The sequence below is a fragment of the Colletotrichum acutatum genome (assembly GCF_030867785.1).
Source record: "Colletotrichum acutatum strain CBS 112980 chromosome Unknown BDZ83scaffold_11, whole genome shotgun sequence".
NCBI classification, from domain to species: domain Eukaryota; kingdom Fungi; phylum Ascomycota; class Sordariomycetes; order Glomerellales; family Glomerellaceae; genus Colletotrichum; species Colletotrichum acutatum.
The window spans coordinates 224,283-250,043 of NW_026849005.1; the positions used below are offsets into that span (position 1 = coordinate 224,283).

General features: G+C 55.1%; 6 protein-coding genes across 6 annotated transcripts; 4 read left to right on the forward strand and 2 right to left on the reverse strand.

Moving 5' to 3' along the window:
- Positions 1-699: 699 nt before the first annotated feature.
- BDZ83DRAFT_568254 (ZIP zinc transporter) lies at positions 700-2,277 on the forward strand (the record flags this gene model as incomplete). The annotated part of the gene is made up of 4 exons (XM_060504045.1): positions 700-843; positions 989-1,614; positions 1,697-2,006; positions 2,092-2,277. The coding sequence occupies 4 exons, from the start codon at positions 700-702 to the stop codon at positions 2,275-2,277; spliced, it is 1,266 nt and encodes a 421-aa protein (XP_060369529.1).
- A 5,168-nt stretch (positions 2,278-7,445) lies between these two features.
- On the forward strand, positions 7,446-9,822 carry BDZ83DRAFT_605227 (arrestin). Its single transcript, XM_060507326.1, has one exon. It carries the CDS (start codon positions 7,936-7,938, stop codon positions 9,421-9,423), a length of 1,488 nt encoding a protein of 495 aa, XP_060369530.1. The 5' UTR covers positions 7,446-7,935; the 3' UTR covers positions 9,424-9,822.
- A 2,449-nt stretch (positions 9,823-12,271) lies between these two features.
- On the forward strand, positions 12,272-15,144 carry BDZ83DRAFT_33087 (endomembrane protein 70). Its single transcript, XM_060502413.1, has 3 exons — positions 12,272-12,601; positions 12,700-14,782; positions 14,846-15,144. The coding sequence occupies exons 1-3, from the start codon at positions 12,520-12,522 to the stop codon at positions 14,862-14,864; spliced, it is 2,184 nt and encodes a 727-aa protein (XP_060369531.1). The 5' UTR covers positions 12,272-12,519; the 3' UTR covers positions 14,865-15,144.
- A 716-nt stretch (positions 15,145-15,860) lies between these two features.
- Positions 15,861-16,812, reverse strand: BDZ83DRAFT_605232 (uncharacterized protein). The gene is made up of 2 exons (XM_060507327.1): positions 16,720-16,812; positions 15,861-16,672 (listed from the first exon to the last, which is right to left on the reverse strand). The coding sequence occupies exon 2, from the start codon at positions 16,604-16,606 to the stop codon at positions 16,337-16,339; it is 270 nt and encodes an 89-aa protein (XP_060369532.1). The 5' UTR covers positions 16,607-16,672; positions 16,720-16,812; the 3' UTR covers positions 15,861-16,336.
- A 624-nt stretch (positions 16,813-17,436) lies between these two features.
- On the forward strand, positions 17,437-22,650 carry BDZ83DRAFT_716298 (ABC transporter type 1, transmembrane domain-containing protein; the record flags this gene model as incomplete). The annotated part of the gene is given in 10 exon segments (XM_060511840.1): positions 17,437-17,519; positions 17,807-20,165; positions 20,178-20,207; positions 20,220-20,237; positions 20,247-20,336; positions 20,349-20,405; positions 20,415-20,451; positions 20,509-21,404; positions 21,479-21,928; positions 22,624-22,650. Coding segments are annotated over 10 exon segments (4,047 nt in total).
- Positions 22,651-23,849: 1,199 nt separating this feature from the next.
- BDZ83DRAFT_605235 (class II aldolase and Adducin domain-containing protein) lies at positions 23,850-25,295 on the reverse strand. The gene is made up of 3 exons (XM_060507328.1): positions 24,809-25,295; positions 24,590-24,728; positions 23,850-24,520 (listed from the first exon to the last, which is right to left on the reverse strand). Exons 1-3 carry the CDS (start codon positions 25,088-25,090, stop codon positions 24,021-24,023), a joined length of 921 nt encoding a protein of 306 aa, XP_060369534.1. The 5' UTR covers positions 25,091-25,295; the 3' UTR covers positions 23,850-24,020.
- Between the last annotated feature and the right edge of the window lie 466 nt (positions 25,296-25,761).

The window sequence follows — 25,761 nt, forward strand, 5'->3', positions numbered from 1 at the left end:
TCCTCGAGACCCCCTTCCTTCTGCATTTTCTGTTTTCAAATGTCTTTGGCAACTTTGATCCGCGTTTTTGGACCAAACTTCCAGTCCACATCGATTATCAGGCAGGTTGTATGGATGAGTTATCCTGCCAATTCCAACATCGGACGCAAGACTTGCACAACAAGTCCCGAAAACGGCCTAGCGGCGTTTTTTATGCTTCTCAGCTTGCACACAGCTCGCATTACCCCCTCCACTGAGCAGCACCCTCACAATCAGCTGCACGCGACCCTCTCAGCAGCTCCTCCAGGCTCCAGCGACCTGGAAAGGCACAGCTCGCACCGGTCATCGGCCGAAAATGGTCGGAATTACAGTGTCTCCCTCGGCCGGCACTGCAGCGGCAGCGGCAGCGGACGTGCTCGCCAAGGTTTGGAGGAGGGAATGAGATGACAGCTTATCCAGGGAGAAGAGAAGAGGGGGCTTTCTGCACTATGCGGAAATTGGAGTAAACGAGAGAGATCTCAACAAGTGTTAGGATCACCGCCACAACTTGCTTCGCTTCTCTCGACAATTCCTCGTCGTACAATTGAGAGCTTCCACTCGTTTTCTCACTTCCAACAACCACCCTCCCTCTTGTCAATCGGGGAAATTGAGCACAACGCAAGCTTCGAGAAACTCTTCAAAACCGAATACAGACCTTTGCAGGATATCGGAAACCGAATAATGGCTCGTTCTTGGAAGCCAGCCTTCTGGGCTCTCTTCCTGATGGTGCAGCTCGGCCTCGCCTCCACCGTCGCCGAGAAGATTGGTCTCACGAGCAAGCCCGTGGCATCGTTGAGCCTCGAGGAAATCGACGAGCAGCTGCAGGTGAGTTGATTGAGCAGCCTACCTGCCCTTAGCCTATCCTGTCTACCTGGGTAGCTATAGCACAAGCAGCTCGACATCGAGGACTACGTCGGGACAGCTACATGCTTCCAAACCCAGACCTTCGCGACTGACAATGACAATCCAGCAATGCTCGATAGTCCAATCCCTTACCTCCTCCAAACTCGCCTCCCTCTCCGAAACCCCCTCCCTCCTCTCCCGCGCCTTCGGAACCCTCTTCCCCGGCTCCCCCGCCGTAAACGCCCTCCTCGCAACCCTCTACATCTCCGGGCCCCCCAACTTCCTCCTCGCCCTCTGCCCGACAGACATTGACCCCTCCTCCCTCTCCGTCATGGTCGCCTTCGCCGTCGGAGGGCTCATGGGCGACACCTTATTCCACCTGCTCCCCGAGATCTTCCTCGGTGAGGACGAGCCCGAACGCGCGCGCCTGGTCCTCGTCGAACCGAACCGTAACCTGCTGCTCGGCGTCGCGATCCTCGTCGGCTTCATGACGTTCGTGGCCATGGATAAGGGGCTGCGCATCGCCACGGGCGGGGAGGGGCACTCGCACGATCACGGTGGGCACTCGCACGCGCAGGAACACGGGGAGGCCAAGGCCCAGGGCGTGTCGTCTGCTGTGGACAAGGCGGGCGAGGTCACCTCGCGCAAGAAGAAGGCCGGGACCGACTCCGGATCTGTATCCGACGGCGCCGTGGACAAGGCGGACAAGGAGATGAACCCCAGCGTGAGACTCGGAGGCTACCTGAACCTGATGTACGGCATTCCCTAACCTATTACTCGGCCTTCGGGTGCGACTCTACTGATAATTGGTTCTGTACTGACTTGCGTCCCACAGCGCCGACTTCACGCACAACATCACAGACGGCCTCGCCATGTCCGCCAGCTTCTACGCCTCCCCGACCATCGGCGCAACCACCACGGTAGCTGTATTCTTCCACGAGATCCCCCATGAGGTCGGCGACTTTGCCCTCCTCGTGCAATCCGGCTTCAGCAAGCGCGCCGCCATGGGTGCCCAGTTCGTCACGGCCCTCGGCGCCCTCCTCGGCACCCTCATCGGTATCGCCGTCCAGGAGCTCGGCGGCAGCGGCTCCGGCTCCGGTGAGGGCGGCATGCCACGTAACGCGGGGCTCTGGGGTACCAGCTTGGTGAGTTAAAACCTGCTCTTTTCTCTCGTGCCGCCAACGCAAGTTTGGCGTGACGAATCACAAGTTGCTGACCATGACCTGATAGACCTGGGGCGATTTGCTTCTGCCCTTCACCGCGGGTACGTTCCTCTATGTGGGTACCGTCGCCGTTATCCCCGAGCTGCTCGAGACGGGCCCGAACAAGATGGCCGAGCTGCGCAAGACCCTCGTTCAGTTTGCCGCCATTGCTGTCGGTGCCGGTATCATGCTGTACATCTCGTGGCATGACTAGACCATGTACCCTTTAAATGGTGCTTGAGTTTTTCCCCGTGCACATGTAAACATGCTCATATTAGACGAGCCCCAATTGCTGAAAAGCCAAGAGCCATGTAGAATATATAGAGACAATAGACAGTGCAGGACCGTCTGTTACTACTAGATGAGTGGGATTACCCCAGCCGAAAGTGATGTGAAACCAGCCATCGCCATAACTTGGTTAACCTTACCTCTGAAAAGCTGCTGACATTTTCAAGGCGGCAATACGGATATGAGGTAGAGAGTAAGCTGGACAAAGGGGGAATGACCTACTGCAACCCAAAACGGCGCCTTCATAGCAAGAGACCGTCCTAAACACCATTCCCAACAACTCGGTTGACGGATCGTCTAGTCCTGACCGTCTGACCGGCTTTGGTATGAGTGCGGGCGCAAGAGAAAGCATGTGGCGTCGTCGACGGGAGTCAAAAGTTGGGGTAAAGAGAAGTAGACAATGTAGAGGAACATGTTGTCTTCGACCACTGAAGAAGATGGAGAAGCTGAATAATACACATATGCTGTTCCCCACGAAGGAATAAGCTTGTCGAGACCGGGGTAAGAACTACCAGTGTTTCAATGAGCCATGCGTATTGCAAGTAGGCTTGTGATTTTGCACGTATCGCACTTGGCGTTGGCTGAAGTTGGGTCTGACTGCTGTACTATCTCGCTAGCCCAGGTCAAGAGGAATCAGTGGAGGCGTGTATGATGCAATTCCTGGGCGGTCTGAAGGTTTGCGGCTGTAGAGCACGCAATGAGCTTCAATGAGCTTGATGAGCAAATGTCAGGAGGGTTGACGCAATACAGTCCTAGAGATGATGTTTTGGTTCACCTCAGCCTCGAGGAACATGGTTTCCGGTGACCAAAGACGGCAATTATTCATCAGGGAGCTTGGTCAGCTCTCGTCGTCTGGGTTGGTTGCCAATGAACCGGGAGATGCCCAAGTAATATGCGTGGTTGTCTATGGCCTGCCCACCAGCCCTACTAGTGCAATAGCGACATTGACATGAGGCGCTCTGCAGGGCGCGGTGCACATCAGCGGTACGTAGGGCGCAATGGGCGCGTGAGTCAATAAGAGTCTTGGGCTTGGCCTCCAAAGTTTCTAGGTACACCTACTGGTGGGTGCATGGCCATGTGTGCATGACGCCTTTTCATGGTCTGGGAATGACCTTTAATCGGAAAAGGCTGTCCCATCCGTCGTCCAAAGGATCTCCCCGTCCCGATTGGAGGCGGAATCCCATCATCGTAGGCCCGCTAGGGTCTGGCCATAGACGTTTGGCGATGAGGCCATGTGCGGAAGGGCGGTTAACGGGAGTGTTAGGTAATACTTCCGGACTCTCGTTCCGGAGCGTGGGATGTCTCCAGCATGTCTCCAGTGCTGTCCATCCAAAGGCGCATCGTGGGTCCTTTTCCCTTGGACAGATGGCGCTTATGGCACTCCACTCTGCGCAAAAGAGGCAAAAAATTGCTCGTAAAAATTTTCTCAAAAAAAAAAACTTCAACCACACTATCCGACCGTCGACATCGCAAATACCCATGTGCCATCGTAGACCGCGGCCATCCACCGCTCGTTTGTCGTCGGCTCAAAGTGGATATTGTGCTTGGGATATTCGTGGTATTGCACCATCGTCACTAACACCCACAATCCACATCAAACGAACCCACAGTTGTCTCCTATTGTTCTCAAGCATGCCCGTTCAACATTGGCCTGCTTCCCGTATGCACCCCTGGTTAGGATCAGTCGATCAGAACCTCACGGCGGCTCTAGCTGCTGCTCACAAAGGAGCCGCACAGCATGGCCATGCAGCATTGCAGGCAGTGATGCGCCGTAGACTGTAACCCGAAGAGCCCCATTCTGTTCCGCGATGGAGCCTCAAGCTGTCTTGTCTCAACTTTTCAAGATCCGCTTGCTCCCGTGCCTTGGCCTGACGTACTTGGCTCGTTCCAGCCTTCCATTCAAGCGTTCCATGCATTCTAGCGTCATCGCCCGGATGGATCTCATCAGTCATAAGCTCACCATCGTCGTGTGGCTGTTATTGCTTGACATCCAATTGCGCTCCTGGTTAGGCTGCAACGTGGTCAGCTGTACTCTCCGGGTTCTCTCCTCCAGTTCCCGAATTGGTTGACGATTCGTGATGTGACAGTAATGGCTTCTCTCTGTTTGTTCTTTTGCATGTTCCATGGTGTGTGTGCCATCCAATGGTCCATGCGGCCACTACCTTGGCGAGGCTACGAGTGGCCATTCGAGACCTTTGGAATTTTGAAAGCGTGGGATCGAGTGTAAAATTTTCACTTCACGATGGTCATGGTCGTAGCTCTGATGGATCTCATTACTTTCGGCGTCCCCTAACGTTAAGAACTCGCGAGGCACGCCCCCATAAGCGCACCCTTGGGATGGATCAGGGCAACCTGCAAGGCCCCAGACCACCGGGGGATCCACCGGCTTGACAGAGCGCATCGACCGCTAACGGGAGGCCGAACCGGGTGGCCGATGTGCCTCCGCCGCGGGAGTCCACTTTCGACCGTGTACGTCAAGGGGACCCGATGGCATGGATCTCGTGTAATGCCAGCAACAGCCGCCAGGCACCTAAAGGCAAAGCGCCGCGCCCCTGGATGGATCTCATTAGACATCGATTCCGTGTACGTAAAGCCCAGCCGGTTGTCGTGTGTTTCTGCGAACTTTGCAACAGAATTAGTTTTTTCTTCTCATCCACGTCGTTTGTCCATTGGATTGCGATATCCACCTCGCGTGTGTTTGAGGGTGAAAACGATTGAATCGAGGTAGAGGTACTTGCGATACTTGCTGTACTTGTCGTGTGCTTGTACCCTTTGTCAGTTTACCCAGGCCGCCCTTGTCTATTCGACGGGCTTGGAATTTTTCAACCAACGACACACCTGCTCCCATGCTTGAAAATACGCCTGGTGCGTATGACTGCGTATCGCAGCCATGACGAAGTGAAATGCTTGGAAAGGAAATCTCCCACCCTTGCCTGCAGTGGTCGTGGAGGGTGGTAGAGCGAGTTCAAGCTGCTGATTGGGACAGCGGTGTCGGACTGGCGACGCGATTGGGGTCGATCACTGAAGAACAATGAACCTAACAAAACTTCTCCTCGGCAGCAGGCTGGAAAGTATGCCACTGGCTGCCCGGCCGTGGTTCTCCTGCTGTCTCGTGCGTCTTATCACAGCGTGGTGTTGGAGGAAGTGGCAGGCCGCAGGGAGGCAGATAACAGTGTAACAGTTTGGACGTTGGCTCGCTGCAGCCGTTGGCAGATTGCTGGGGTCGCGGATCTTGAATCCCATGATTGCTCCCCGCGTGCCCGCATCACCCTCGGTTTGAGTTGCTTCTTGCGTGGTGTCGCGGGGGCGGCTCTCTTAGCTCTATTCTGATTCCCCATTCCCCAGTCTGGAGATGGCAACGGCTGGAGGCTGGCACGGCTCCGTTGGAGCTCCGAGAGCAGTGGTCTGCGACATTGCAAGTAAACATTGTTGTGAGCAGGTGTTAGTGCGGTCTTTGTCTTTTGCGTCAATGTCATCCGGTAGGGCGCTGGGAGATTCGGCTGACTATCTCTTGGTGTCGGACGACAGCGTGACGGCAGTAGGGCGTATCGAGCCATGTCAGTGGTCTGAGAATGCATGAGAGTACCGGAAGCACGACAGGTTCTCGGCCAAGGTTGCAGCCAGTGCCTAGGCGGGCTGCGTGATGTTTACACTGGTTTTGCGCAGACGTTGCCAATTTTCAATTCGAGTATGGGATCGGCGAGAGACTTGAGCTTTCACTAGTTGGCTGGCGCTGGCGTCACAGTCATCAGGGTCCAAATTGGTCCGTCATGTCAGCAGACTGACTGTACCAGAGGCTTGAGCCGGGTTCCGTTGGCGATGGCCGGGAATCCGAGTGGGTGGAGGTGCATGTCAGAAGCATCGGCCGGGAAGATGAAAGTTTCCCTTGATTCAGACACTATTGAGGTGCTTTCCATGCCTTACCGCCTCACCAAGCATCGGGAGGTTAGCACCAGCCGGGAATTGCTGTCTCGTTCTTGCCAAAGTAAGGTATGGTCAGTGAGGGAGGTGCATTGCAAGGAGCACCTGCCGATCATCGGCGCCGTGATATGGTGAAGGAAGGTCCAGTCAAAGGGTCTTGCTCGGTTCTTGTCATTTTAAAGCGGGTCTCGCGCCTTTCCACGACGTCCAAGTTGACATGATGACTCTTTTGGCGAGCAAGTGCGACACGCTAGTAAAGTTGAATCTGAGATTCCCAACCTTAGATTACCAATCTCAAAGAATTCTAAGCAGCCTTTAATTTTGAAACGGCAGGGAGAGACAACAGAGGCATTGCTGTGTAATGTACCTTTACTTGTGAGCCTGGGGTTGGATGCGTCTCGTCTTGCATGGTCTACATGGCATCATTTGGAGCATTGGAAATCAGGGTCTGTTGCAGCTGAATCCCTCTCTGTGCAACAATGGACTTTGATGCAGAGACATCTTCAATGAGCTTACCTTGGAAAGGTAGCTAACATACCTTGAACAGGTATCCAATACTAAGGTACCTAAGTTATAATGGGAAACCTGTGACGAGAAACCTGGATGGCCCAGAGAAGTTGCGGAGCAGCAGACGGAGTCATAGCTGCCATTCACGCCTTTCACGCCGTTCTCTTGCACGCTGGCGACGTTTTGAGGGTCGGAGTCTCGGAGTCTCCACCTAGTTGCGACCAACAACCGGTGGGCTACTCCGTACAGTTACACAGTCTACCTACCTACCTTACAGAGGGAATGGAAGTTGGAGGATGCCCTACAGTACTGGGGACGTCTCTAGCGTATAATTGTATAAGGTAAGCTCGACAGGAAGGGCGTCACTTGTCAAGACCAAGCACCCAAGCTCGCCTTTGGGAGCGCCAGTCATCCGCCATGGCATCCACCATTCTAGTGGATCCTATCCTTCAGATTTTGTCTTTCTGCTGTCTTCTTCTCCACTTTCCACCTTCCTTTGCACGCTAAACACACTGAACAACCGGTCAACAGCAGGCTGGAGTTCAAGTTCCCGTCTCGGCCACTGCCCGTGCAACCGTGAGTCTCCCGCCTGGGCACCTGCCTGCCACCCACCACCCACCCACTCTCAAAATGTCGGTACCTCATCCGAGTACCTCATGTACCTTGGCCAGGTACCGGTACGTTTCCCACCTCCCTCCATCACGCAGGCTGAGGATGAGGAGCCCGCCCTTTGCAAGTGCGAGGAAGACGTCGACGGTGGAGGGTTTCCAGGTTGTTTCCGGCCCTGGCGTTTGCTGCCATGGATCTGCTCAAGTCGACGGGAGTCGAGTCAAACAAACACGCTGCATTGCACTCCTGCCCATCCATCTACTCCCTTCCCATCCTTGACGTTGACCCGACCTTAAAGAGACACGCCTCGCCCACCCTTTTGTCATGGAAATGTCTATATTTCTCCGTACCACTCACAGGCTTTCAACTTGGTTTCATTACCATATCGTCACTTACAAGACTCCATCTGGTTCCCATCTAATACCTGGGGGATCTTCACTCAAGCCTTCGTCTACATACATATAAGCTACGCACCCCACCTCGGGGACATTCCCACCATCGTCATCGTCACACCCAACCAGCTCCATCTACCCATCAATCAGCCAAAATGTCGAGCCACAGTGACATGAGCTCCGTCATCTCCTTTGCCCGACAGCCTGCTTCCACCAGGAAGCAGAGCATCGAGGTCAAGATCAACGACCACTACAGCTCCAAGGTCTACACCTCGGGCAGCCCCATTTCTGGAGAGGTCACAATCACGCCCAGCCATGACAGCCGATTCGATTTCGTTCAGATCATCCTCATCGGCATCTCGAGGACTCGCCTCGACGCCGTTCAGATTCCTCAGCTCTCTTCCCACACCTTTTTGAAGCTCGAGATGCCCATTCCCACTTCCGCCTACCCCGTACCCCGGATTTTCGAGGCCGGCAGGGCTTACACCATTCCCTTCAACTTCGTCATCCCCCACCAACTGACAATGAGTGCTTGCACTCACAAGGCTCAGTACGACTACATCCAAGACTACCACATGCGTCTGCCCCCGACCATGGGCGGCTGGGAGAGGGACGACATGGCCCCCGACATGGCCCAGGTCCAGTATGTCATCAAGGCCCGCGTTGTGCGACAGGACGAGCTCGGTGGAAAGCCGATCAAGGTCATGGAGGACACCCACCACATCAAAGTCCTCCCTCGATCCCCCGAGGACCCGCCTCTGAACATCACCAAGCAGGACAAGAACTACGCCCTCAGCAAGACCAAGACCATTCGCAAGAACATTTTCTCCTCCAAGCAGGGCACTGTCACAGCTGCAACCGCTCAGCCTGGTGCCGCCTACCTGACTGCCGATGGCCGCGGAGCCTCCGAGGGCTCAGTCTTGGTCAACCTCAACTTTGAGCCTACCTCCGCCGATATCCTGCCTCCCAAGGTCAGCACCGTCTCGGCCAAGATCCAAGCTCAGACCTGGTATGGCGCAACGCCCATGTCATCACTCCCCAACATGGGAAACAGCCAAGAGGCATATGCCATGACCCAGCAGCTCGCATATCAAACCTCCGTTTCCCTCTTCTCGACATCAGTCGACAAGGTTGCTTGGCGCCAGCAGCTGGCCTCCACCGCCCGCCGCGATTCCGGATACTCCAGCGATGGCATGCGTGAAGGCAGTCCCTCCGACTCGGACAGCCAGCGTCAGAGCAACAGCCGCCGCTCGAGCAAGCACCGCTCCTCTCCCATCTTCCACAAGGCCGCTCTCCAGATTCCTTTCAAGCTGCCCACAGCCCGAAAGACCTTTATTCCGACTTTTCACGCCTGCCTCATCTCCCGCACCTACACGCTGCAGTTGACCATTGTCGTTGGCGATTCCAAGATCAACTTGAACATCCCTCTGCAAGTCGCTCTCGAGCCGCCCATGCAGCTCGATTCACTTGACATGGGCCTTCCCACCTTCGAAGCTGTGATGGCGCAGCAAGAGGAAGCGGACGCGGACGCTTTCCTCCGGCCGAGATTGTTGCAACAGCCCGCACCCGAATTCCAGGGCACTTCCGTGCTGCCTAGCTATGGCGACTTGTCTGCAAGGCGAGGCGAGGTCTCTGCTGCTTGATGTTCTTGCAGCTTGAGCTTTTGTTTCCTTGCATTGACGAATTACGACTTATGGGGGGTTTTGCGCACGATACCCCTTTACAGCAATTTCCTTTGTTCCTTTGTTTCGAGGGTGATGATACCAGTAGAAAATTGAGCTGGTGGGCTAGCGGAGTCTTGGACATTAAAATTTGGGACGCTTCGATTGAGAGTTTTCTGTTGTTACTTGGAAACATTGTCTGTTGGAATTGAAGATACCCAAAGAGCAAGAGGCAAATTGGATGAACACATCAATACTTAGTAATAATATGGCAATGTCACTCAAATCTGGGCTACTGTGCATAACGTCGACCACCTCAGTCAACTGGTTCTTCAACTGGGTGTGGTCTGCCTACTTACTTTTCTTGATACTGATTTTTGAGAAGAGTAAGATTGTCTTGGCGCGTATAAGAGGGTGAGAATCACCCCTGGACGGAGAAAATGGGTTGGGAGGTTTGGTCCGATCTCAGCTGGTTTTCTTTGGACCCGAACAATGTCCTGCTCTGACATGGGCCGTACGACTCGCAATCAGAAGCCTAACTCATCTCCAAGCCGAAGTGCCAAGAGAAGACGACCCCGGGGCAGTGTGGCACCCCGGAGACGGGACGGAATGATGGGGCGGGGGTGAAGGGGGTCCGGCAGCGAAAAAGCCAGGGCCGGAAGACGGGCAGGGGCGGAGACAAAGACGGCAGAAAGGAGCCGCCGTGCCGCGCCGGACACTCTGAACGTTCTAGGCCCATTGAATCGTTTCCATCCCCCCCTGTTGCTTCCAGTGCTAAGATTGCGGTGGAGTTTTTGCTGCTATCCCGCTTTTTCCCTGCTTTTTTGCCCCAGACGCTCAGCATGATTTTCCCAAGAAGCTCGGACTGGAAGGTCACTGGGCAAATGGGGGCATTTGGGGAGGAAATGTGGGGGTAGATTATCCGGCACAAGCTGGCAAACTGACTGGTAAGCTGCATCACTGCATGCTGTAACCCCGTGACATTGGGAATGGAGAAAGATGACGATATCTGGGTGGTTTCAACACCCGGCCTGTCATTGTTGAACAGCCCACTCTCCCGAAGGCGTTTGTTCGAGAGAAAGGGAGCGATCGTCTACGAGACAGATGTGGTTTGTTCTTGTGTTTCTATTGTTAGTACCTTGACTAAGGGGAGCGGGAGCCGCGTAAACTGCCCACACTAAATAAGATCGATCGTCTGTTTCCACATGGCATCGTTTCTAGTGCGGTGACTCGCGAGTCCAAGGGCTTGCGAAGCTGAGGATGAGGCTGAGGCGCAAGTTCTGAGGTAAGCTGTGCACAAATAATAACCATTCCTCCATCTCCTTAAATGTGAATATTTTTTTCCTTACTTATTTAGATATCCCATTCTGTAAAATACAAGCAATGCACAAATCACAATGGAACTACACGTGACGACGCCGACACCCCTTTCATCTTGGCTGCAACCTGCCCCAAAAAGTGAACCCCTCGTGTCGGTTGGATTTAGCTTCCCCAACAGCAGATGTTGATTGGTGCGGCGGGACAGCGGGCGGCGGCAGATATAGGGGTTGGGGCGTACTTCCCGCCTGGTTTTTGGAGGGTCTTGGGGGTGAACCGCGAGCAACCTACATATCTACCTGCAGAAATGTCTGTACTACCGCTTGCGTTCACGGGATTGGGCAAAGAGTCTTGTCAAGAATTTCAAGGTACGCATACGGATGAGTATTGGTGAATCGCGATAAGCCTTCCCGCTCATGTCTTGCGCTTCCCATTGAGAGACGTGTTGGTCTTGGCAGGCGCGAGATAGGAACCGAAGCGCGTAGGGAAGCGTGCCTACCTTACCTTACTTTACACTAGAAGTACACAGCTACAAATATGCAATGTAAGGCAAGGCAAGTATCATCTGTGGAAGAGAAGAGAGGGGAAGAGAGGTTCTCCCCCCAGATGCCGGATGGGGACTCCAGTGAGGGATGGGTGGCACTCGACGGCCGCGATGCTACGCTGGAAGACGGCATCTCAGATTGAGGTTGAATGATTAAAAGCAATTTATGAATTATTCCGGGCCTCTCTCTGATCGATGCTTCCTTCACCTCTCAGTGGGCTCGTAAAGTGGTCTTGAACCGTGCGCACATCATCGATCCCCCCATCCCGACCATCCATCCCCACGCTCGCAGCCCATGTGCTCATGCCATGCAATCCCAGTGAATCTCCCATTTCCATTCCCATTCCCATGCTCTCTCTCCATCTCCTCCCCCCTTGTGAACTGGTCTTATTTCCCGCCGATTCCGTCCCGCCAGCTGCATCCCGTCAACGTCCTCGGTTTCTTCCAATTGCCTCTTCATCCCCTCTCTTCCCCTCCCCCCTTCCATCTGGAGTGTGTGTCTTTGTATCCCTCTTGTCCCTCTTCCCCCCGTGCTGCGTCTATCGTCTACCGCCACTTAACCTGCCTACTTCTAACAACAACACCTCAACTCGCCCTCTCATCCTCACCATCTCTTTCAAGGTTGGACCCCGTTTCGAAACAAAAACGTCAACGGCCGACAGCGGGCTCGCTTGCGTCAATTCCCGACAAGACGGGAGAGTTCTAGATTTCGAAGCTTGATACTTGACAATTTACCTTTAGACTTCTTTCCTGGGTACTTGGTACCGATTCCACTCGTTTCCACCTCAGCTTACCTCACCTCACCTCACCTTTTACCACCCCGAGATTCCTCCTCTTGCGATCCTTTGGGGGACGGCACTTCTGCGCAGCCCAGTCCGATCCAATTTTTTGGATTCCGCCCTCCCACCCATTTGCGGCGGCGGCGTGGCGCGGAAAGAGACACCGTGCAGCCACGGACCCTCGACTGAACCTGAACGCGACCGGACTCGTCTTACCTTGATTGCGTTCCTGACTTGGCTAATTTTATCTTCAATTGTCCTTCAATTCCCTCCAAGCCGGAAAGGTACCCCGATTGAACCACAACTACAACCACAGAGGACAGGTCGCCCATCTTATCAGGTCACCTCTTTTACCACTTACACAAACTTCGCCGAGACGGTCTTTGCGGATATAATTCGACAACGACGACGAACTCGCAAATACCGAACCTAATTACAATGCGACAGGTGCTCAAGGCCGGCTTGGGGTGCCTCGTCTCCCTGTTGCTCGCCGCACCAGCCGACGCATTCTACATTCCAGGTTCGCCGCCCTCAGAAAGAACTCCCAGCTCATGATCTCAAACACCTCTCTCTCGCTCGAGCAATTGTCCGCTGACTATACCTCGGAATAAACTATAGGCTGGTCGATCAAGAGCTATAAGGATGGCGAGCAGGTACCCTTACTCGTGAACAAGGTCTACTCCGACAACACCCAGCTGCAGTATGCCTACTACGACCTCCCCTTCGTGTGCCCGCCGACGGGCCAGCGCAAACCCGGCACGGGACTGCTTAGCGGACAGAGTATCCCCTTGAACCTCGGCGAGGTCCTCCGCGGCGACAGGATCAAGACATCCGACATTGACCTGGTCGTCGGACAGGACAAGCCGTGCAACTTGCTGTGCAACCGCGAGATGAGCCGCAAGGACATGCGCCGCGCAAAGGACATGGTGCACGACGGCTATGTTACCGAGTGGATCGTCGATAACCTCCCCGGCGCCACGAGCTTCGTCACCGTCGACAAGAGCCGCAAGTACTACGCCGCCGGCTTCAAGCTCGGCTTCACGGATTACTCGGCCAATAGCGGCAAGCCGCGCTACTTCCTCAACAACCACCATACCATTGTCATTCGCTGGCGCAGGGCCCCTGGGAAGGCGGGCGAGCGCGGCGGTAAAGTCGTTGTTGGCTTCGAGGTGTACCCCAAGAGCATCGGGCCCAATAACAAGCGCGACGAAAACGGGTGCCCCGCGGATTTGCAGAATATTGACCAGAATTTTGAGCTCTACCTCGCCCCGAACAAGTCCTCCGAGACGCCGAAGCAGCAGCAGAACCTCGAGTCCTCCTCATACCACCCCGCTACCGACGACGATGAAGACCTCGCTGACGACGGCGCCAAGCTGACCGTGCCCTACACCTATTCCGTCTACTTCCGCGAGGACAACAACATCGAGTGGTCGCGCCGCTGGGATCTGTATTTTGTCAACCAGGAGGAGGGCCAAAAAATCCACTGGCTAGCTATTGTCAACTCGCTCATTATCTGCGGCTTGCTCACGGGCATCGTCCTGATGATTCTCGCGAGAACGATCCGCTCCGACATCAAGGGCTACAAGGAGGTGCCCCTCGAGGACGGCAAGCCAAAGCTGAAGCGCAAGAAGACGACCGGCAATAAATCCCCCAGGCTTTCCGAGAAAACCGGCGGACTACTCGACCAGGGAGCCGGAATTGACGCCGAAAACGACGCCGACGTGTCGTCCGACGAAGAGGCCCTCGAGGATGTCACTGGCTGGAAGCTGCTGCACGCCGACGTCTTCCGGACGCCCCGGCACGGCTACCTGTTGGCCCCGCTCGTCGGATCCGGCATGCAGCTGCTCTTCATGGCCGTCGGTCTCGTTCTGTTAAGCGCCCTCGGCGTCCTCAACCCAAGCTTCCGCGGCGGCTTCATCAGCGTCGGCGTCGGTCTCTTCGTCTTTGCCGGCCTCTTCTCGGGCTACTTCTCTGCGCGCGTCTACAAGACGTTCGACGGCCAGGACTTCCGCAAGAACGCGCTCGTCACCGCCGTCCTCTTCCCCGGCCTTCTCTTTGGCATCGTCTTTATCCTGAACCTATTTGTCTGGGCACAGGCTTCAAGCACGGCAATCCCCTTTGGCACTCTCGTCGCCATCATCTTCCTCTGGCTCTGCATCCAGGTGCCCCTCGTCTACGCCGGCTCCTGGTTCGGCTTTGTCCGCAGCGCCAAATGGGAGCACCCGACCAAGACGAGCGTCGCGCCGCGCCAGGTGCCCCGGCAGGCGTGGTACATCAAGTCCTGGCAGTCTGTCCTGCTCGCGGGGCTGATCCCGTTTGCGGTAATCTTCATCGAGCTGCTCTTCGTTTTTCAGTCCGTTTGGCAGGATAAGAGCGGCTACTACTACGTGTTTGGATTCCTGGCCGTGGTGTCGGTGATTTTGATTGTGACGATTGCCGAGGTGACGGTCGTGACGATTTACGTCCGGCTGTGCGCCGAGAACTACAACTGGTGGTGGCAGTCGTTTGCCGTCGGCGGCGGGAGCGCCGTGTGGGTTTTCTTGTACTGCGTGTGGTACTACTTTTTCAAGCTGCACATTACCGGGTTCGTGAGCAGTATGCTGTTCTTCAGCTATAGTTTCATGGCGTGCTGCGTGTATGGTCTCCTCACGGGGACGGTCGGATTCCTGAGCGCGTACGCGTTTATTCGGAGGATTTATGGGTAAGCTTTTCGTCTTCCTTCTTTTTATACTGCGTTGGAACGAAGCTGACGCTGTGTGGACAGAGCAATCAAGGCAGATTAAACCCGTGAGGGTTCGTCATCTTCATTTAATGTTTTATTTTGGACAGCGAGGTTCCCTTAATGTTTTGACTCTCGACACACGAACGAGAGAAAGAATGGAAGGAGGAAATGAAAGGAAAGGAAAGACCAAGATGGTGGGGAAGGCGCTCATTAATTGCATTGCCTGACGGCGTCAAAACAAGTTTTTGGGGAGGGGGAAACAAAGAAGCCCAATGGGGGGTGCGTTGAGGCTTTGGCTTTGGGGGCGTTTTTATACTGGGTGGTTGAAGTGTGCTCGTCTACTTATCGGTCTCTCTACCTATCTCTTTCTCTCCCTTGCCTGGGAACCATGGAGCGTGAGAAGGGAGAGAGGGGCCGTTTGAAGACGTTTCAACGCCCATAAAGTACATATCACGAAGACAGATTACCACGGCCAGGAGGCTAAAGTGTGTATTGTGTTTGAAGGAACTTGATTAGTTTTGGGATAGAGATTATCAAACGTATATTTAATACGTCTCTTGATATGCCAATGTGTCGTTTGTCAAACCTGTGAAAATGGTCTCGTAGAGTGAGAGATGGATTTATTGTTGACTCAAGTCTTGGGAAAGCTCGCCATGATAACTCATGTGCCCAAAGTATCCAGCTCTCATGAACAAGGAATGAAATCTCGAAGAAAAAAAATGACGAGTTCGCACGTGGTTGCTGCCTGGGTCTCGTTCTACATGATAGGTGGCACATTCTACACATTCACGGCTAAAACGGCTGGAGGGAAATGGAGGGTAGACAAGAGAAGATGTGTATGACATGATTGCCTTTTCCAGGCTCCCTAAAGGCCGATGGGCTCTCTCGAAGGTGCCGGTCATGATCCAATGGGACGTGGTGAGGGGAACTGAACCTGCCATTTTGAGCGACGAGATGCCGATGGTGTCAGGCAGGCTGACAGGCTGGGGGGTAGGATAAATAGATGGTGTAGGGGTGGTTATTTGAAGCGGCGGCCGCTGTGTTGCTGCGTTTTGATGTTGGGATCTATGGAGAGGAGGTGATTACATGTCCGTGGCTGCATTTTGATGATTGCGTATTGCAGGATGATGAATTACGTTGCTAGGTACTTTGCGAGATGAATTGATAAAAAGGCCATATTAAGATATTAAGTAGAGCGAAGACAGACTTCATGAGATGCAGTCAGTGACGGTTATAAAGATTTCTGATGAATCACAATGCCCCAAGACGATTCGTTTCCAGCAAGTGGGATAGTCTGGCCATGGTTTCTCCCGTGTGAAGTCGAGAAAGCTTCGTTCCTTTAAAATGCCAAGCTTTTTACAAGGGACGGGAACTAGATGGACGGGATGCAATGGGGGGGGGGGGGTGCCCGCCCATATTATTACCCTTGGGACCGCATGGTCGTGACACTTGGAATACGTCTTGAACGGAAATTGTCTTTGAGGAATTTGGAGTCAGTAAGCGCTCTTATCAGGGAAGGCCACTCTAGGATACCTAGGTAATTTGGTCTTCGTATCTAATCGTATCTAATAAGGAACTTTGGTACGTTGATGTTTGGGACTTTGGTTTAAATTCCACTTCACTGACGGGAGTGGCGTCAACAGGTAGGATGGGCTTGCTGGGGCTGCTTGCTTCGGCCGGCAACCCCATTCCGCATCCGCTCCCGACGTTTGGAAAGGTCAAATTTGGTGCCCCACTTTGCGGTCCCGAGACCGGCAAAGTTGTCCCGATAGCTCTATTGCTGGGAACTTGATGCTTGTACATCTTACAAAAATGCAGTCTTGTGAAAAGGCAATGCACTGGAGAGAGAACCTTTTGAAGTGTATCGAGCTGATTATAACGATCAGTTGGGCTAGGCCTTGGATTCGGTACCTTACCTGGTAAGTATGTCAATCCAAGGGCGGCATGCAGAAGACCCATGTCGGGTTGGATTGCAACACTCTGGATGCCGCTTTCGCAACCGGTGACCCTGCCCCCCCCCCCCCATCTTATTAGCTGCTAGCATTCTTGCCAGTCCTACAGTCCAGTCATCATTCCCGCATTCTCAGCAATTGGCCCCTCCCCGTCACAAACCACACACCCCCAGAGGGATGGACGAAACGAGCATTTGAGCAATGAGGATGAACGCATCCCAACTAGGTCCTGGCTGCCTAGCTGGGGTACCCCCCAGCAGAAGGCCTTCAATTGACCGTTTCCCATTTGCTCGAGACCTGGTGCACAGCCTAGGAGACTAGGGACCCCCCTGTCTCGCCGTATCTAATCGACCTTTCTTACGAATACAACGTCTCGGGATTCTCTTTCGTCTTTCTTACTTTGAATACCTTCTTGACATGTGTTGATATATTTCTCTGCACCTTCGCTCTTTGCTGTAGTCTTTTTTGGACTCTTGGCTGCATACTGGCTTACTTCTCAGGAGGGGGACTGAACCTCGAGCGAATTGCAATCCTTCACTTCAACGACATTTCATCAGACTCACTCATGACACTCTGTGGTGCTCGCAGTAGTTGTCAAGAATACTACATCGAGAGAAGCGCCAATAGAGGTGAGACTACGGCGTTGAGGACATCGCTCTCGCTGCGCTGCCCCCGACGATGATGGATCTCATACCTCAGCGAGTCTTTGCGCTCGCGGCTGAGGCGCGATTGCGGTCCCAGACCTTGCTGGCGACTGCTCAGAGGTGAGTTGCATACAGAATGCTTGACCGCTACATGGCTATGGGAGGGGAAGCATTCCGAGTTTAGATATGGGATGTAAAGACTGCTACCAGATAGTCTTATGGGACTGAACTTAGTTCCGGGATCCATCGATTCAAAAGCCTGCTGAATCTATGGCATCAAATGCTTTCTGCACATCTCTTCGGTGAGGGCCTGTGAGAGCGTGTGGTCGACATTCCCAATTTCATCCGTTGCTCCTACGTATCTGAGGAGACGTTGAAAGGGAACATGACTGACAAACCCCGAATAGCCATGCAGAACTGCCCTGGATCAACGACGTGACCCAGATCGCCGACTCGGGATACCTTCAAGCCCTCGTCCTCGTCATCTCTGTGCTCTGGACTGCCTCACGCCTCATCCAGCGCCGCAACAAGCCCTCATCATCATCTCAACCCACCACAACAACCAATGCCCGCGCCGCCAGCATCAGGTGGCCATGGGAACTCCTCGCTCAGCTCTTGCGCGCCTCTACCCTAGCCTTCCTCGCCCTCGCGGCCACCCGCGGCCAGACACCCTGGCTCAACGCCGTCGTCGCCGCCTACGCCCTCGTCCTCGGCCTATCGAGGCTCGTCAACGACCTCGAGTGGCGGCACGTCGCCCTGCACCAGGTCAACTTTGCCCTCGGCCTCGAGCTCCTCATCTTCGCTGCATCCTCCGCCCTGCCCTGCATCGAAGTCTCGTCTGAGTGCGCCCTCGTGGCGGTGCCGGTGAAGGGTAGCCTCGCAAGCTTGGCCGCCGCCGTGGTCCTCTCCGTCATCACACCCAGGGAATGGGTGCCCCCCTCCCTCGCAAACGACGTGCTCATGCCCGAGGACTACGAGAAGCGCGGGCCCGCGCCCGAGGAGACGTGCAGCTGGGCAAACTACTACCTCACGTTCGAGTGGCTCACGCCCGTCATGTGGAAGGGCGCCCGCACCGGCGAGGTCGTCCTCGAGGACCTTCCCCAGCTGCCCTGGTACGACGAGCCGCTGCTGCTTCTCGCGCGGATCAAGAAGGCGAGGGCCAGGGGCGTCACGACGACGTGGACGCTCTTTTACCTGCTGCGCAAGGAGGTCAACCTCATGGCCTTTTACATCTCCTCGGCCTACGCCTCGGAGCTCGTCGCCCCCTATGGCCTGTACCACCTCCTGGGCTACCTCGCGGAACCCCATGGCGCGTCCGTCAAGCCCTGGCTCTGGCTCGTGCTCATGTTTTGCGGCCCGCTGTCGCGCTCCGTCCTGTTCCAGCAGTACGTCTTCACTTCGACCCGTCTAGTCGTCCGTCTGCGATCCGCCTTGACGCAGGAGCTGTACCACCGCGCCATGGGGTCCATGGAGCTCGAGGAGGACATTTTCGCGCCCAAGCCCGACGGCGCTGGGGACAAGAGCAACAAGGACAAGGATAAGAAGAAGAACAAGAAGGATGAGGAGGCCGGTCGGTCCACGACGTCGGCCGGGCGCCTGGCGAACCTCATGGCGGCTGACGTGCAGGCCATTTTTGGCGCGCGCGACGTCGTCATGGCCGGGACAGGTGTGCCCGTGGGCACCATTCTCTCCGTCATCGGTCTGTACAGGATGCTCGGATGGCCTGCCCTCGTGGGCACGCTGATCCTCCTCCTCGCCGCGCCCGTGTCCGTCACCATCTCGCGGCTCATGGGCCGGCTGACGCGCAAAGCTCGGCGCGCGCAGGACTCCCGCATCTCGCTCGTCTCCGAGTACCTCGCCTCTATCCGCGCCGTCAAGTACTTCGCGTGGGAGGACGCCATCATCGAGACCATCGAGGACGCGCGCGCCAACGAGCAGCGCGACCTCTGGCGCGTGTCGCTGTCGTTCGTCATGCTCAACCAGATCAGCGCCCTTGTGCCCTACATCTCCATGATTACAATGTTCTCCCTCTACGTCGGCGTCTGCGGGCAGCCAATGACGGCCGCCACGGCCTTCACGACGACGTACCTCGTCAAGCAGATCCGCCGCAACGTCGGCCAGGTCGCCTTCATGTCGCGCCAGATCACCGGCGCCGCCATCGCCATTAGCCGCCTCGACAGGTACTTCGCCACCACGACGCCGCTCGACGAGTACCCCGAGGGCCCCCTCCGCGTCCAGGACGCCACCTTCCGACGCAACAAGACAGCCTCCTTCCAGCTCAAAGACCTCTCTATCGACTTTGCCCAGGGCGGGCTCAACGTTGTTTCGGGCGTCAGCGGCAGCGGTAAGACGACGCTGCTGCTCGCGATCCTGGGTGAGACGGTCAAGGAGGGCGGTACCATTACACGGCCCAAGGACGTCGCTTTCGCGTCGCAGACGTCGTGGCTGCAAAACGACACTATCAAGGAGAACATCCTCTTCAACAGCCCCCTCGAGCCCGTGCGCTACGACGCCGTCGTCAACGCCTGTTGTCTCCCTGTCGACCTGCGGGAGCTGGACGCCGGCGACCAGACCGTCGTCGGCGAGAACGGCGCGTCTCTTTCCGGTGGCCAGAAGGCGCGCGTCGCGCTGGCTAGGGCGCTGTACTCCAAGGCGCCCCTGTTGCTCCTCGACGACATCTTTTCGGCGCTCGACGCCAAGACGGCGGCCTCGCTTTGGGAGCGGTGCTTCTGCTCTGATCTGTTGAAGGGGCGTACCGTGGTCTTGGTGGCGCAGCAGCCTTGGGTTGCGGCTCAGGCCGACGTCGCCGTGACTCTCGAGGACGGTGCCGTCAAGCACGTCGAGCAGAATATCGGCGTCGTCAGGCACACGGTTGCTGTCGCCAAGGATATTGAAGGTGAGAGCAGCACTGAAGTCTCCGACAACTCGGATACCGAAGTCGAGACGCAGACGGATCCGCTCAACGACACCAGAAAGGCCGCCGTCGATAAGGGAACCAAAGATGTGGTTGCTCAGGAGATGAAGGCCAGCGGGAAAAGCGCCCGTTTAATGTGTAAGTGTGACCCCCTAACAACCCTCAAAGATTCAAAGCTAACAGTAAGAAATCAAGTCTTCAAGTACATGACCTACTTTGGCGGCCCAGGCTACGCCGTATTCTGCATGTTCCTGATGCTCCTCTCCCAGCTCTCCGTCATGGGCGGCACCCTCTGGCTCTCGGTCTGGGTAGACGCCTACGACAGGCAGACGGCCGTCGACATCGCCTTCTACCTCGGCATCTACGCCGCCGTCACCGTCACCGAGTCGGTCCTCTACGCCGCCGTCTTCCTCGTCTTCGAGAACGGCGCCTGGCACGCCGCCCGCAAGCTGCACAACGACTTCATCCGCGCCGTCATGCGCGTCTCCCTGAGCTGGTACAAGAAGACGCCCGTCGGCCGCATCATCAACCGCTTCTCGAGCGACATGTCCTCGCTCGACCTCAGCGTCAGCCCGCAGCTCCGCGCCTTTCTCGAGAGCTCCTTGGCGCTCGTCATCCGCATCTTCGCCATCAGCTCCATCATGCCGATTTTCATCGTGCCGGCCGCCGTCGCGTCCACGTGCGGCCTCGTTGTCGGCGAGATCTACACCCGCACCGCCGTCACCATCAAGCGCCTCGTCGCGAGCTCGCAGTCGCCCATCTTTTCGCAGTTTGCGGACACCCTCGCGGGTCTGCCGATTATTCGCGCGCGGGCCGGGATGCCGGATACCTTTGGCGACAACCTCGCAGACAAGCTCCGTGTTTGGTCTCGAGCGGCGGAGGCGCACTTTAACTGCAATCGGTGGGTCGCGATGCGCGTCGATGTCATCACGGCCCTGGTCGGCTTGAGCGCGGGTATCATTGCCGTGTCCAAGGCCGGTCTTGTGGGTGCCGGTCTGGTGGGTTTCTCGCTGCACAATGCGACCGGTTTGAGTCAGACTATCCTAGGTCTCGTCCGGAGTATGAACGATCTCGAGGTTGAGCTGCAAAGTGTAAGTCATGCGCATCCCTTCACCCCCTATGTTTTTGCGAGTAAGGAGTCCTGGTGGCTAACATCGAAGAACAGTTCGTACGTATCAAGGAATACGCCGGCCTCGACACCGAAGAAAAGGACGACGAATCCTACCCGGAAGAAGGCCAAGTCGAATACACCGACACCCCAACCCACGTCATCCCCAAGTCCTGGCCCGCGACGGGCGAAATCGAGTTCCGCAACGTCACCATCCGCTACGACCAAGACGGGCCCAACATCCTCACGGACGTCAACCTCAAATTCCGCGCCGGCGAGCGCGTCGCCATCGTCGGCCGCACCGGCAGCGGCAAATCCACGCTCGTCCTCTCCCTCCTGCGCTTCACGCACATCGTCTCCGGACAGATTCTCTACGACGGCATCGACATCACCAAGATCCCGCGCCGCCGCCTCCGCGAGGCGTTGACGATTATCCCGCAGGAGGCCGTGCTCTTCAACGGCACGCTGAGGACGAACCTCGACCCGACGGGCAAGATTGCCGAGCCGGTGCTCGAGAGGGCGCTCGAGTCGTGTCAGGGGATCGCCTCGTTCCAGTACCAGCCTTCTTCGGACGTGGATACCGACGCGGACGACGCGGCGGTGGTCGCGCGGGACGATGACTCCTCCAAGTTGGCGCTGTCGACTGTGGTGAATGCCAAGGGCGAGAACTTCTCCCATGGTCAGCGTCAGGTTCTCTCGCTGTGCCGCGCGCTGGTACGGGGCAGCAGGTTGATGTTGCTGGATGAGGCGACGGCGAGTATGGATTATGAGACGGATAGAGGGATTCAGGCTGTGCTGCGGAGGGAGGTCAATGGCGATGGCGACGGCGACGACCGCACGTTGGTCACGATTGCCCACCGCTTGCGGACGATTGCGGACTATGATACGGTTGTTGTCATGGGGGCTGGACGGGTCGTTGAGGCGGGCCGACCGGTGGAGTTGTATAAGGCAAGGGGCGTGTTTTATGACATGGTTCACCATAGTGGTGAGAGGAAGGATTTGGAGGAGCTTCTTGAGGGTGGGAAATAAGTGAAGAGGGGGGCTGAGGTTGTTTCCGCATCTGAGTATGTGGTGTGGTTGGAGAAGTTAGTCAGAGAGCCGGATGTTGATGCATTAGAACAGCATGTTATAGACTGTAAGCCCGGCCTGCGTGTACTTTTGGCATCTGGATGATAATCCTGTACACATACACATATACATAGAAAGAAGCCTTTGCTTGTGTTTCGTAACTGCAGTAGAAGAGTGAGGTCAATAGAGATCGGCTACATTGGATGATTCATTTGATCACCTAGGTTCCCTATATGAATAGAACTGCTAACTTGTGCCTGGGGGTTTGAGCCTAGGTAATAAAGCTGTAGAAGTGTTTCCGAGTTGTGAAGAGAGCGCGCTAGGTCTCCTTGCTGGATGTGAGTGAATCACAGGCGAGCAGCAAGATTGTCTTGCACAGTACCAACCAAGGGCAATGATCTGCTATGTCTTCCTTTCCTATCCTCCCCTATACTGAGCTTATTTATTGTATAGTGAATAAATAGGATTGAACGAAACGAAAACTGATAAAGAAGGCAAGACTACTTTGAGCTATATTCCTAGACGATACGTAAAGGCGTAAAGCTAATATCCTCTCTATACTCTTTTAAACCCTGATAATAATATATCAGGAAGACATCTCGTCTTTCGCAGTAGTTAGAGCGATTCGAAATAACATAACTAAACTAGCAGCTCCTGTAGACGGCATTGTCGCAATCCTTTCATATAAGCACAACCCGCTAGAACGTCGGTATAGCGAAACCAAATGGATTCGCCTAGTTCTATATATCTCTAAAGTATGAGACTAACCTTCCGAGCTAGGACTTTGATATAGTCCTTAAAAAAAGGAGAGACTACACCTATCCATCTCATTCTGACCAATAGCCTGAAAATCCTTTGGGAGAGAGACTGAGGCTTTCTAAGTAGGATATCTGGGAGGGTTCGCTCGTAAATTGTTATAATGCCCTTTGGGAAGGGGCCCCGTGTTGTCCATTTTCGATCCATTAAATAGTAGAACCGATTCCCAGGCCGAATCCCAGTTCGAAAGAATGACCAGTGACTTCGAGTACGACTCAGACATAGATCTAGAAGCTTGATGCGTCCTTAGTATTTGTCTTAGACTTAGAGAGCGTAGCCAGATTACTATAGTCAATACATATATTAGGCCAGAGTCATTCTAGACACCCTTGTTCCCGCCCTGTTATTCTTTAAGCCGAACGTAGTATACAACGAATACGTGGGGAGGCACGTCGGAATGTGCGAACCGGTGGATCTCTCTTTGATGCGAAGGCTGAGGAGTTCGGTCCCATGTACCTTACCTTAGGCTAGCCACCAAAGCCGGATTATATGATGCTCTAGACAAAAGACCGTTCAGGCTACATCCCCACCCAGTCCTGAAGAGGCACGATTCAACGTGGTATAGGCTCCCTTTTGTTTAGGTAGCTACCTATGGCTATAGGCAAACTTTACATATCGCCAAAATTCTCAAATTTCGTCAGTGATCATCGATTTCAAAGCAGTTCATTCTGCCTGGCATTTCCATACGTCATTAACCCTGCCACCTCCACCACTCTCACATCTTATAAGCCACACCAGACTCATGCTCCATCATATCAAAAGTAGGCTTCCCCGAAAACCACCCAGCTACCTCGGACCCAATCGACTTGTACGTGAACTCGGCATCCTCCTCATCAATCTTGACCGTCTCGTGACCCCTCCCTCCCGCAGCGGCATCAGCCAAAAGCTGCTGGTGACAGCACCGCTCGAGGCTGAGGAACCAGTACACGCAGCTCTCGACGCTCTTGCCGCAGGTGATGAGGCCGTGGTTCTGCAGGATGGCGGCCTTTTTTCCGCCCAAGGCGGCGGCGATGCGCAGGCCTTCCTCCTTGCCGAGGACGATGCCGCCGAAGGAGTTGTAGAGGACGACGTCGTTGTAGAAGGCGCAGGTGTCTTGGGTGGTGATGTCGAGGTTGCGGCCGAGGGCGGAGAAGGCTTGGCCGTAGAGGGAGTGGGAGTGGGCTACGCAGTTTATTTCGGGGCGGGCTTCGTGGACTGCGTGGTGGATCATGTACGCTGTGATTATTGTCAGCTAGATTCATCGAGAGGAGACTTGGAAAGCTAGTTTGTTTAGAGGGAACGAACCGGCGGTGTTCAAGAGCCTGACAGGGCCACCCTCGACTACTTCACCGTTCTCATCTACGCGGATGAGGTCTGATGCTTTGAGGAGTGGCCAGGGGACACCGAAAGGGTTTAGCCAGAATGTTTGCGGCTCAACGGGGTCCTTGTGATTTCGTTAGTTTTGTATTCATGAAGCTGATTCGAAAATATGTTGGTTGTTTTTGAGTCGAAAGACAGACGTACTCTGACTGTGATGTGGCCAGCGACGCCAGCGTCGAAGCCATTCTTTGCAAAGATGCGGAAACCCAAAGCCAGACGCTCCTTGAGGTGCTGGCGCTGCTGGTACGGGTCGTCAAACTTTTGAGGGCGGGGGAACCCCTTGGTCTCCAGGGTCTTTGACTTGTCTTGCCCGGGCTTCTTTTCAGGCGCAATGGTCGAGCTGGGCAGAACGCCGTTGCCGTTTGTGTGTTTGACGGCAGAGACGTCCGCGTGGGGGATTTGGCTAACTGAGGTTGACGGTGCCATGGTTTTCTTTCTCGATTAGGGATCACTTGGCAAAATGTGTATGTGTTGTGTTCATTCAATGCGGACGGGTCATATTACCGGGTAGTGCAGACGTGGGTTTGAGCTTTATATGAGTGAGATGATGTGTGAGAGATGAGTTTGAACTCGCCACGCAAACGTCCCTCCGAAAGGGTCGCATACAAGCTTTAACGCGGAATGGCTCAAGCATCGGTTGCCGATACCCCAACCCCCACTGGCATATCTGGGGGATTAACTTCTACGTCACTAACAGAATGGAACAGCAATCTGCAGTTATCAAGAAGGAAACCAAGCCCGGAATTGCTAAGACTTGGCCACGCCCTCCCCCGACTACCGGTACTCGGGTCCCGAGGCAAACCCCGCATTGTACGTCCATTGTGCCGCTCTGGCGTTTCTGGGGGCCCCCCATCCCTGACGATGCGTGCCTCGGCGCCCACCTCCATTTAGCTACGGTGTCCAGTAGTAGTCGAGATATTAATACGTCGGAGAGGATTACTTGGTTGTTTAGTGAGAGTGAGCGGAATGAGCTCCGCGACGGTGATCAGAGGCTCTACAAAGCGATCAAAGGCGCGCACTTTACGTTTTGCTGTCACGCCCTGCGGATGTCACGGATCTACGAGGTGCAGACTTTCAAGAAGCTGAGGCTCCCGGAT